The sequence below is a fragment of the Aquarana catesbeiana genome, linkage group LG07 (genome assembly GCF_042186555.1).
Source record: "Aquarana catesbeiana isolate 2022-GZ linkage group LG07, ASM4218655v1, whole genome shotgun sequence".
Classification (NCBI taxonomy): Eukaryota; Metazoa; Chordata; class Amphibia; order Anura; family Ranidae; genus Aquarana; species Aquarana catesbeiana.
The window spans coordinates 160,643,063-160,655,425 of NC_133330.1; the positions used below are offsets into that span (position 1 = coordinate 160,643,063).

A 12,363-nucleotide genomic window follows, 5' to 3' on the forward strand; every position below is an offset into this window, starting at 1 on the left:
GCACCACGTGCTTGGCATACACAGCTTAAATAAGCTGGGTGTGCGGTGGAACGTTCTAAGTGTGCGTGGTCCTGGTGAGTGGGCGCGACTGTATTCGCTTACAACGCAAATCTACGTGTGCCCAGATAAAGGCTATGGCGCATGTGCGGCAAATCCGCATGCGCCATGGCCGCCAAACTGCTGAGCCCAGCAGCGCTCTTGCGAACACACATGCGCCATGGCGAACCAAGGCGAAATCGTACAGGTAAGAAAAACAGCCAGACACAAGCAAAAAAAAAAAGGTACACTTTGCAAACACCCACAGCTAGCCCAGAACTCTCCCGTATGGTCACTGCACACAGGAGTCCAGCCTTTAGCTAGCTTGACTGATTGTTATAATCACTGGGACACCCCATAATAATAAAATAAAGGCATTTCACTCACCCATCCAGGCGCAGAGCCACTTAGCAACTAAGGGCCCAATCTTCACCCTTCACAGAGGGTTCCTGTCACTTGGACCTTCAAGGACTGGGTACCCTTTCATGTTTAGGGTCCACTCCCTTGGACCTGTACAGCACCCTGCAGGAAATGCCTTAGCCCTGTAGAGTCCAGGATTTCCACTCTGCAGGGTCCAGTGCCCGGAGGCCACATTACAGGCAAAACCTTGCAGGATCTTGAGTCTTCTTTGCGAGGCTCGGGTACCATTTATCCAAGCATAAAAGCCTGTGTCAAATGGATCCGATAGGTCAATCCATTGATTCATTTTTGGAACAGTTTGTGGGACTAGAGACCTGGAGCTCAAACTGTGCCATCCACCTTGCAAACACTGGTAAAAAAAAAAAAACTAAAGTACTTCCTGTATGGGAGGGGTTATATAGGGGATCACTTCCTTTGGAAGTAGACCTTTGGTCTACCAGTGTCCATTCACCTAATGATGAAGTATAACCCAACAGGTAATGAATATTAGCCTGACTCTGTGTCCCATGATGTATAAAAAAGAAAGCTATGCAAACAGTTACGGAGGCAGAAAGATAATATGGCAGAGATGTTAGCGGATTGGGTAAATGAACAACAAAAATATAAATACTTCTTTTAGTGGTATTTAATCACCACTTGGGTTCTTATTCTTTGCTAAACAAAAAGACAGAAATTAAAAAAAAAAAAAAAAAAAAACACATTTCATAGTTTGTTATAAAATTTTGCAAACAGGTAATTTTTCTCCTTCATTGATATTTGCTGATAAGGCGACACTGATGGGCACTGGTAGGCGGCATTGATAGGCAGCACTGGTGATGAGGCACTGATTGGTGACATTTATAGGTGGCACTGGTAGGCAGCACTGTTATGTGGCACAGAAGCCTCTGCAGAGGCTCTCCACGGTCGGGACTGATGTCCCCCTTACAGCCGGGGGTGATGGGCCTGGTAGCGTGAGGAGAAAAAAAAATAGCCGATTGCCGGCTGTTTATATAACATGATCAGCTGTCATTGGTTGACAGCTGATCACGTAGGGGGTCAGGATCAACCCCTTATTCCAATCAGCAGAGTCTCAGACTCGCTGATCACAGGGGGGCCTCAGGCCGCTCGAGCATGGGAGGACGTCTGTCGACGCCCTTCGGCAAAGTAGGTCCGCACTGTAGCAGTCATTCGGCTATAGTGTGGATGGGAAGAGGTTAACATACTATGAAAGACACTGCACAGTACCCAGTCCCAAGAAGTGGAGGGGGAGATGTGGGTATTCTTACAGTAGCTTGAGCTTTCACAATTTACCGAGGAAAAGATGCTAGACTCCCCCATAGCTCTGGAGGAACTTCAACAGGCGGTAGCAGCATTGGAGTCCACAAATCATAGTTTTACCAAAAGGAGGAGAGAGACGCGCTTAATCCCTCTTCATATAGGCCAATATCCCTGATGGGCACTGATGTCAAGATCCTGGCTAGTAGATTAAAAAAAAAAAAAAAAAAAGCTACATACGTACACCCCAACCAATCAGGGTTTATTCCAAATAGGGCAACTAGTATTAACGTTAGGCTGGCATATTTGAACCTACAAAAGTTCCGACAAGCAACAAATGATCAAGAGCTATACTATCATTAGATGCGACTAAGGCATTTGATAGCCTGGAGTGGCACTATGGCAGGTTTTGGGAGCTTTTCAGATTGGTCCAGGATTTATTAATTGGATAAAACTCTTATATAGCAAACCCAGGGCTAAAGTTAAATTACATAATGCAGGGATATGCAATTAGCAGGCCTCCAGCTGTTGCAGAACTATAAGTCCCATGAGGCATAGCAAGACTGACAGCCACAAGCATGGCACCCAGAGGCATGATGGGACTTCTAGTTTTGCTGGAGGTCCGCTAATTACAGATCCCTGCATTATGCAATTTAAATTTAGCCCTGGGTTCTCTATATATAAAAGTTTTATCCAATTAATAAATCCTGACATAATGAATGCTCAGAATTGCTTTCGTTGACCTGGGGGACAAGGCAGGGGTGCCTATCATCACTCCTGCTCTTTGCCCTGGCGATGGAACCATTTGCGATTTCCATTAGAGCGGCGGCGGATATCCAAGGGTTTAAGAGAGCAACAGGAGAAGAGACAATGGCATTGCATGCTGATGTACTTTTATTTTTAGGGGATACTCAATCCTCTAAGTGCAGCGATGGAAGCAATAGAAAACTTGACAGAGCTCAAGTTTAAGAATAAATTGGGGAGAAAAAAAAAAAAATCAAGGCTTTTACCAGTGGACCCTATGGAAGTTCCATTACCTCCACAGATGGAAATAGTGGAGAAGATGGGGTACCTAGGAATACAAATAACTATAAATCCAAAACAAAATATTAGCAATAATTTGATCCCGTTAATAGAGCTTTAAAAATAAAAAGGTGTGGTGTCAACTGCCTCTGTCACTGGCAGGAAGATGCAACCTGATAAAAAATTATTTGGATGCCGCAACTCATATTGCATAACGCGCCACTTTGGATACCGAATCAGTGGTCTTGGAAAATAGACGTAATTTTTAGGGAGCCAATATATCGGATAGGACTACAGGTGTTGCAGCTGCCAAGAGACAAAGGTGTTTTTGGCTGTGTCACACCCCTGGAGCTACTTCTTGGCAGCACTTGAGGGGATTTGAACAAGGAAACTATGCTCCTGGGTATCACACTTAAACTACCTACCTTTGAACTGGTATTAAAAAAAAAAAAAAAAAGCATGAAAGGCAGCTAAAGATGTTGGGATATCAAGGTTACACAAAATTCTCTCCTATTTAGGTTAACACAGGAAATGGAAAGGAGAGAGAAATAGGGAATGGGAGAGATGTGGCTTGGGGCAGCTGGCTCAGCTATACAGAGGTATAACCCTTAAAGCAGGGGTCTCAAACTGGCAGCCCTCCAGCTGTTGTGAAACTACAAGTCCCATCGTTCCTCTGCCTGTAGGAGTCAATCTTGTAACTGTCAGCCTTGCAGTGCCTCATGGGACTTGTATTTTTGCAACAGCTGGAGGGCTGCCAGTTTGAGACCCCTGCCTTAAAGCATTTCAAGAGATCAGAGAGGAATATTAAAAATTTCAAATCCATCCTTTTATACTTACAAATCAGACATGCATTGGAGAAACCATTCGAAGAAAAGCTGTTGAAATGGAGTGGGGTTAGCATTCTTGGTAAGTCATTGATGCAGATATATCCAGGGGACCGATATCAGGGGTGTATCAGGCTATTTGTGGGGCAGCGACAGGTGGTGAGGTAGAACTTCCTTGTAGGCGATGGGTGGAAGATTTAGGTGAAATAATGGAGGAACAATGGAAATACATACTAGAGGCCGGACCAATAGTATCCCCATCACCGTCAGAGAATCTTGCATTCGTTAATGCTTCATATAATATATTATACACGTCAAATTAGTTTTGTTTGGACGGAGGCTGGATGCTAAATGCCCACAATATGGAGACCTAATCCACATGTGAAGGTGTCCAAAACTACATAGATATTGGGGGGAGGTTATTGGCACAATAAGATTGACTTTTGGCGTTGCCTTTGAACTAGATCCCATAATATGTAACCTTGGGTATATAGGGGAAGAGGACATAAGAGAAGACAAGCGGCAATAATAAGATGTTTAATCTTGGCGAAGAAACGTTTAGCTACAAATCCACCCACAATGGATACATTTAGAAGACAACATCAAAGATAGATATGTATACATCAGAAGGGGAAATGTTGAAAATAATGGAACTGGCTAAATAAGGGAAATGAAAATATCACATAAAGAAGCAATTGCGACTAGAGAAAAAGGGGAAACAAAAGAAAATGGAATGATGAGCTAGAGTACATTGAAAGTCTCTGGATTTTTCTTTTGTAATCCTTTTTTATGGTGAAAGAAATTGAAAGATAAGTAAGGCATCAAGTGTTTTATATTTAATTGTGCAAAGTATTGGTGTGAAATGCTTGAATGCAATATGAAATGAAACTCTTTATGCAAAATGTACAGATTACTTGATTTAAAAAAATATATATATATATATATATATATATATATATATATATATATATATATATATATATATATATATATATATATATATATATATATATATATATATATATATATATCCCCACACATGCTCATTCCAATCCAAACACAGGCACACTTGCTAAGAAGAAGAAAAAAAAAAAACAAGATTTCTCAAACAGGTTTATTTCAAGTCCACCATGATGTTTGAACATGGGTAACACCAGAATGTTTTTTTTTTCCCTTTTAAGACCATTCAGTGGTTGTTCCCACCCATTCTGATGCCTGAGCAGTTGGGGCAGTAGACCAGTCATCTGTGCTAGCTGGTTGGGAGCTCCAATCTTCTGCTAAAAGGGTGGAGGAAAAAAAAATTTAGTACAATCACACTAGTCCAAGAGACTTAAAGCTGAATGCCAGCATTTGCTACACTTTACTTTAAAACTACATATGTCCCTCACTAACATGTGAGGCTGCTGAATGTTTGATTTAAACTGAATGTAGCCGAAGCTGCATACTGACTGCACTGTGTTCCGGGATTGAGCCGAGACTTCCTGTCTCATACACAGAACACTCTAGAGCAGAGATGGCAAATCTTGGTACCCCAGATGTTTTGGAACTACACTGCCCATGATGCTCATACACTCTGCAGTGTAGCTGATCATGGGAAATTTAGTTCCAACACATCTGGGGTGTCAAGGTTTGCCATCACTGCACTAGAATATCTGATCTGCTCTCAGCCAATCAGAGAAAGTGATTGAGGTTGCGGCAACAGCCCGCCTCCGACTCAGCCAGTCAGAGGAAGCTTTGTATTCATTACTAGAATACATCGCTTTCTCCAACTGGCTGAGCATCAGATACTCTAGTGCAGTGGTTCTCAAGTCCTGTCCTCAGGACCCACCAACAGGTCAGATTTTATTACCTTGGGGAGATGCAGACTAGAATACGGCAATCACTGAGCAGCAAATTATATCACCTGTGATGTATTTAAGTTATCTTGCAAACCTGGCCTGTTGGTGGGTCCTGAGGACAGGAGTTGAGAGCCACTGTTCTAGTGTGTTTGGGTATGAGACAGGAAGTCTCAGCTCGAACCCAGAACAGCATGGTATGCTGTATGTAGCTTAAGCTACGAACAGTTTATACAGCACATCCAACAGTCTCACAAGTTAGCAAGGGACAGCTTGGCCCAAAGTGTAGCAAAAGCTCAAGGACAGTTTTAAGCTGGTCTTGCAAGGATTGAAATTTGTCCGGTTCAGCAGGAACTAGCAAAATTTTGATTCAAGTATAACCATTCCTGTTCGAGAAGAGTTTATTTAGTGATACATTTTTCTCGAATCTGTATATTTTCATTAATGGGCTGCATTGCCAATGTATTCTGGCAGCAGAGTCCTCCTACCAGAATACAATAGAACAGGGGGATTTCCCCATCCACCTTGAATGTGTGTATGGGGGAATCAGTTTTTGATCAGCCAGCTGAGCAAAAAAAAGAAAATCCTCCATCTATGGCCAGCTTTAGGCTAGTGACTAGTTACGTTAAAGTAAATGTATTGTTAAGCTAAGACTACTACATCTTCTATTGCAAGCTACTGAGCTTGCAATAGAAGACTGAGATGTGCAGCATACAGAGCTCTGCTGCACATCTACAGGGAAGCTAACTCCTTCAGATATTTTAGTGAACAAGCCACCACCAATCACTGTAAAAAATTCTGAGCTAGACTTGTGTTGCAGCAAAAAGACTACAAACATTCAGTTGTCAAGTTGATTGCACAGCAGTAGTGTTGACAAAGAAGCAGCCCCTTCTCTGCAACCTGTCTATTCCCTGGATTTGTGGCAGGCACTGGTGTAATTTTAAATGCCAGGAGGACTATACAAACCTATACCACAAACCTTTTGGCTGAAGTTGGGGTTTAAAGTGGTTTTACAGTCTAAGTTTTTTTTTACCTTCATGCGCTGCTTTAGTATAGTGAGTGATTAATGCAGCAATCCAGCACTGTATCTGGCTGCAGGTCTATTCATCTTCAGGCTCCTGCTGCAGTCAGTCAAATCCTGTGATGAGTGGGGCATGACCAAGCCACACTGTATGGATGCACACAGCCCAGCTCAGGAGCACACCAGCAGATGTGCCGCCACAGCACACAGCTGACTATGGGGCACACACAGATAATTAGGAGTGGAGTGTACTGTTTGGAAAGCCAAAAGATAAGGGACTGCGTTGTGCAATACTGAACAGAGAAAGTATAGCATCTAACAAAAAAAATAAAAAATTAATCTTTAAAACCAGGTTAAGTACCCATTATTTTCACAAGGAACTCATGTGAATCGTAAAGCATCACGTGGTGTTCCTGTGCGATTCACATGCAGTTTTATGAAGTGCGATTGAAGCTACACTGCACCAAAAGTAGTGCATGAACTTTTGGAAGTGCACAGACACCCGCTGCAGGTTGCAATGCAATGGGCACTGCAATTTGAATGTAGTGCAGGAAACACGCACAGAATGCAGTTTCCCACATGGTATTTTAGTGTAAATGATTAGTGAGGGAAAAAGTCAAATTGTCAATTTAGCACAAGATGACACACTGAATACAAAGTTTCCACCAATTTCTATTACAACCCTAACTAGAAAAGCTACAATTTCTGGGGAAATTGTGAAAAGTGTTCTTGCCTCTACAACTGGAGTGGGCCGAGTAACTGGGTGGAGTGGCTTGAGTAATTGTGTGGTTGGCGTGGCTGGAGGAACTGTAAAAAGTGTTAAAAAGCTTAATATTTTAAAAAGTATAAATAGTAGTAAAAAAGTTGAAGTCCCATCATTAGCTGAAAGAACTGAACATTTTTTTTCAAAAATGATTTTTTTTTCAAAAGACTATTTTTTTCAAAAATATATGTATTTTTTTCTTTCAAATGATTTTTTTTCAAAAATGATTTTTTTTCAAAAATGATTTTTTCTCAAAAATGATTGTAAAATTTTTTTTTTTTTTCATGAGGTGATCATGTTTTGGCTGATCGTGCGGTGGACATAATGTTTTGGCTGATCATGGGGGGTCATAATATTTTGGCCGATTACGGCGTGGTCATAATGTTTTGGCTGATCATGGGGGGGGGGGGGTCATAATGGTTTGGCTGATCGTGGGGCGGACATAATGTTTTGGCTGATCATGGGGCGGTCATAATAATTTGGCTGATTATGGCGTGGTCATAATGTTTTGGCTGATCGTGGCGGGGTCATAATATTTTGGCTGATCATGGGGGGGGTCGGGGTCATAATGTTTTGGCTGATCATGGGGCGGTCATAATGATTTGGCTGATCATGGGGGGGGTCATAATGTTTTGGCTGATCATGGGGGGGGTCATAATGTTTTGGTTGATCATGGGGGGGTCAGCTTTTGTCATACCTTCATCTAGCAGATGAAGGTATGACCACATGCATTTGGGGGGTCTCAGCATCTTGTGTTTACAACCACTGTTTCCTAGCAACGCTCATGTCCTGTTTATGCTTCACAAATACTGCTCAATACACAGGTTAATGATAGATGTAATAACTGTGCAGTAATTCAAATGGCCGTATTTTAAAAACTATAAATCCTACAGCGAAGATCTTTATATTGTGAGAATCACAAGACCCAGACCTAGATTTTGATGCATAGTATGTCTCTGAAATATTAAAATTGAAGGCACAGTCGCAGTTTAGATATTGCCCTTCAAATTTGAAGGGGCTAGAGTGTAGTTTCAATGAATGTCAATGGACGGTGTGAGTTGCAAACAAATGGTCATATGAAAACTATCAGGACTATGGCTTAGCTGTGGACATGTTTAGTAGCAGCAGGGATAGCTGAACGTTTTGATATAAGATTTGTGTAGGTGGGCTTGAAAATGAGGGAGTGGTGGCAGTTTAGAAATCACGTCCTGATTTTTCAGCTTTTGTCACCTCCCACTCTAGTTTTGAACATTTCCCCATTCATTCCTATGGGACAAATTTCACCGCAAAAATGACGATATTTCGTGAACCATTTGGCGAAACATTCCACAAAGTAATAGCACACCATTCGGGAACAATGCGCACGTTTCGGTATATTACTTGTCTATGTAGTGTAAAAGCTGTGGGAGGAGTTAGGGTGGTAAATTTGGCTATAAGAATAATATATATGTGAGATAACAGTAAGTGGTCTTGCTATGCAAGAACACTTAATTAAGCAAATGCATTACCTGCAGGTTTGGGAGCTGCTGCTGCTGCCGCTGCTGCTGTGGCTGGGATTTCAGGACGCTCTGGGGGGGGGGGGGACAAAACAAAACAAAAAAAATGAAGTTCACAGATCAAAATTTAATAGAGAAGAGCCTAGTTCTAAGCTTCATACCTGCAGGAAATTGCTGAATGGGCACAGATGGGACTTGTACTCCTTCTGACCAATCAGGAACTTCAGGCTGAGGAAACTCTGGAACATTTGCAGACCATTCACCCTGGTATTCCTCCTTAGTGGTAGCCTTCTCTGCAGCAGCCTGTTCTTCCTTTTCAATCTGAGTGAAATGTAAGCAATTAAAATGACCCTTTGGAAACAGGATAATCTAATCTGAAATATGAGCACAGAACCCAAAAAAAAAAAGTCAGCTGAGCCAACTTTTAGGCCTCATGCACATTGGACGTTATAAAAATGGCAGTAGCATTAGCTGTAGAAAGCTATAGCTGTAGAATGAGTTTGCAGTAGCGTTTATTTTTTTAGAAAACCAATACTACCATAAAAGCTTATGGGCTCAAAAGCGCTAACACCTTATAGTTGCTTTTATCAGATAGAGCCCAGGTTCACAGACTGCAAGAATGAAATTGTGCAAGTTCAGCTGAACTCGCACGATTTAATTCCGCACGTCAGTCCCGACTTCAGGGGCGATTTCAGACACATCTGTGTGGGTTTCTGCACTGATGTCAATCGAAATTGCACCATGTAATCGCAAGCAGTACAGAAGCTACTTTTGAGTATTCGGACGCTGCCATTGGCATGTCAAATCGCATCAATGTGAACCAGGTTTTACAGTTGAAAAACTCCCCTTAAAACCAAAATTGCTGATAACAGCTTGTGTGTATGGACACAGAATATGCTGGGGTGTTTACTGGCTGCAGAGAAATGTCTGAAGCCAAAAAACAGCAGCAAAAAAGTTTAGTGTGCATGGTCTTAAAGCAGAACTAAAGTCTCGCTGGAAAAAATAAAAAACTAAGCAGACAGGCTTTTAATGCAGAAGAGATATGCAAGGTATCTTCTGCATTAAAATGCCCCTACCTGCTCCGCATCCTCTAGCACTGTAAACTGAGCTGTGCACGAGCAGCTCGGCTTATATTACCAGGTCGATCTGAGTGTCTGGATGACTGTCTCCTGCACATAAACAAGAGTGATGTCACACAGAACATGCTGGGGCAGGACAATTGCTACAACTGTTGGCTACATTGCAACACTTCCAATTTTCTACTCCTTTTACCGTTGAACCCAGCAGCTGCAAAAAGTATACCGATTTGGGTGTAGAGCATTTTCAGCTTTACACGTAGCATCTGTCCATACCTCCTCAGGATCCCGGTAAAAGTAGAGATCGGGCATGACTTCCCATGGATGTTCACGGGAAATTGTTCCCCTCATGCGCAGAACTTCACGAGCAAGCATCCACCACATAAGACCAACAGAATGGGCACCCTGAAGAAACAGATTTAATAAGCAAATGAAATACAAGTGTTCTATATTACAGATCTACAGTTAAACAAAAACCATGATGGCAGAAAAAAGTGGCCCATAGAGTTTGCCCTATATTTTTATACTTTTTTAAAATTTGTCCAAGTATAGATCTAGGTTTGTTCTAGGTTTCTAGAAGCAGAGACACTGTAGAATAAAAAATTGTGGCAGTTAGTTTGTCACACAGCTGCACTGTTAAATCAATTTCACACTGAAAGCACTTTCCAAGCATTGTAGCGCTAAAAATAGCACCTGTAAAGCACCTCTCAAGCCTCCCCAGTGTGAAAGCCCAAGTGCTTTCACACTGGGGCAGTGCACTTGCAAGCATCTTTGGGGTGGGTTTCAATTCCATATGAAAGTGAACCTGATCTAAAAACTTGCAGGATTACTCATGCCGACATGTTTGCCAAGTACCCCAATATTCTTAGAACCCATTCCCAAGGATCCCAAAACCTAGGCTTTACAAGTCCCCCTTTAATTCCTCCCTCACTACTGTAAAAGCACACCTGTGCCTTCAAAATACAGGATAAAGCAAAGTTGCCTTTAAAGTAGAACTATAGGTAAAACTTTTCATTTTTTATAAGCGTAAGGGAAGGTTATAACCCCTACCTGAGAGGTTTATTTTTGCCCCCTTTGTCCCATTGGGGAGATTTACCTTCACTTCCTGTCCCATAGCCAAAACAAAAAGGAGTGAGGAAATCAGTTTACTGATGAGGGTTAAATCTCAACAGGGGCAGAGAGATAAAAAAAAAAAAAAACTGACAGCTATTCAACTCAATTTCCACTCTGTCCAAAACTAAAAGTCTTGCCTTTAGGACACTTTAATTCACCCTGAACATTAGCCTATCAATTGCTCGTTGCTGCTCTATTTAGTGGAAAATGCCTGAATTCAAGGAATGGAGGAGCATTGAAAAAAGTGCTAAGTTAGCTACCAGGAACTACGAGTTCAGTAAAAAGTGAGTGGTATTGCAGGAAAATGGGTGAACAGTGAACCCGTTACTTTGCCCTATATGGGTCGCACCCCTCCCTTTACCAAAGCACCACTATCACTCAGCTATCAGAACTCCTGTGAGTAGTAAAGACTGAATTTAAAAACTGCATGACAGGGCCAGGTGGTCCTTCGTGATGGGACAAGGCAGTGCTTGAGTGGCAATGCTTAAAGCCAAATGCCAGGATTTGTACTACATACTTACATTAGCCCAAAAAAAAATTGGATCATCTCATGTGAAGGACAGCTGGGAAAGTGCACATTAACTGTAGTAATTGGTGCTACCTCAGTAATGGTCGTAATCTTCTAGGTCCTGCTCAGGTTCTATGCGAGCAACTGCACACTGACTACAGGGGGTCACCAACCCTGCACCTCCAATCTTCATAGAACGCCTTTGTATATATTTATTGAATATATTTATTGGGCGGCACAGTGGTGTAGTGGATAGCACTTTTGCCTAGCAGTAAGAAGGGTTGCTGGTTCGAATCCCAACCATAACACTACCTGCATGGAGTTTGCATGTTCTCCCTGTGCCTGCGTGGGTTTCCTCCGGGTACTCTGGTTTCCTCCCACACTCCAAAGACATGCTGGTAGGTTCATTGGATTCTGTCTAAATTGTACCTAGTATGTATGAATGTGAGTTAGGGACCTTAGATTGTAAGCTCCTTGAGGGTAGGGACTGATGTGAATGTACAATGTATATGTAAAGCGCTGCGTAAATTGATGGAGCTATATAAGTACCTGAAATAAATAAAAAAAATAAATAAAATACACTATAACGAGGAAGACATGTCACTGTCCCTCTCCACCTTCATTTTGTTTAAAAAGTCAGCCATGGCAGCTGAAATATTTCTCAGTTTAAGATAGGTGGCAAGTTCGCTTTCCCACAAATGTGACCCTGCATTGCTTGTACAGTGGTAAGTACTGATTATGGGACCCAAACAGTAGAACACATCCAATAGTTTCCATCATGAAAACATTTTCCCTTTTGCTACAAAGTGCTTTTACAGTATTCATTAAACTAAAATGTGGCAAGATGACAATTGTCTTCAAATTCCAGTCACCGGAGCAGAAATGCTACTACTGGTGTGAAACCTGCCATGTCTATATAGCACACTTCCTACACTCAAGAGTTCATAGGCCAGAATTGACCTCAGCTCCAAGTTCTAACAGTGTGCAAAAACAG

At 41.9% G+C, this 12,363-nt stretch overlaps 1 protein-coding gene and 1 non-coding gene across 3 annotated transcripts in view; both read right to left on the reverse strand.

The window, feature by feature from the left end:
* Positions 1–4,657: 4,657 nt before the first annotated feature.
* The window catches only part of LOC141103324 (small ribosomal subunit protein uS2), a 33,616-nt gene continuing 25,910 nt past the window's right edge, over positions 4,658–12,363 (reverse strand). Inside the window, exons 5-8 of one of the 2 annotated variants that reach the window (XM_073592805.1) lie at positions 10,025–10,153; positions 8,834–8,993; positions 8,685–8,744; positions 4,658–4,831 (exon numbers count right to left, since the gene is read on the reverse strand). In XM_073592805.1, coding sequence (XP_073448906.1) covers positions 4,734–4,831; positions 8,685–8,744; positions 8,834–8,993; positions 10,025–10,153 — 447 coding nt within the window. In that variant the 3' untranslated portion in view covers positions 4,658–4,733. Of the gene's footprint in view, positions 4,835–8,684; positions 8,745–8,833; positions 8,994–10,024; positions 10,154–12,363 lie in introns of both variants that reach the window. The other variant, XM_073592804.1, reaches the window with a different exon arrangement.
* Positions 12,202–12,358, reverse strand: LOC141104041 (small nucleolar RNA SNORA62/SNORA6 family). The gene has a single exon (XR_012235428.1). It is a non-coding gene; the product is annotated as a small nucleolar RNA SNORA62/SNORA6 family (small nucleolar RNA).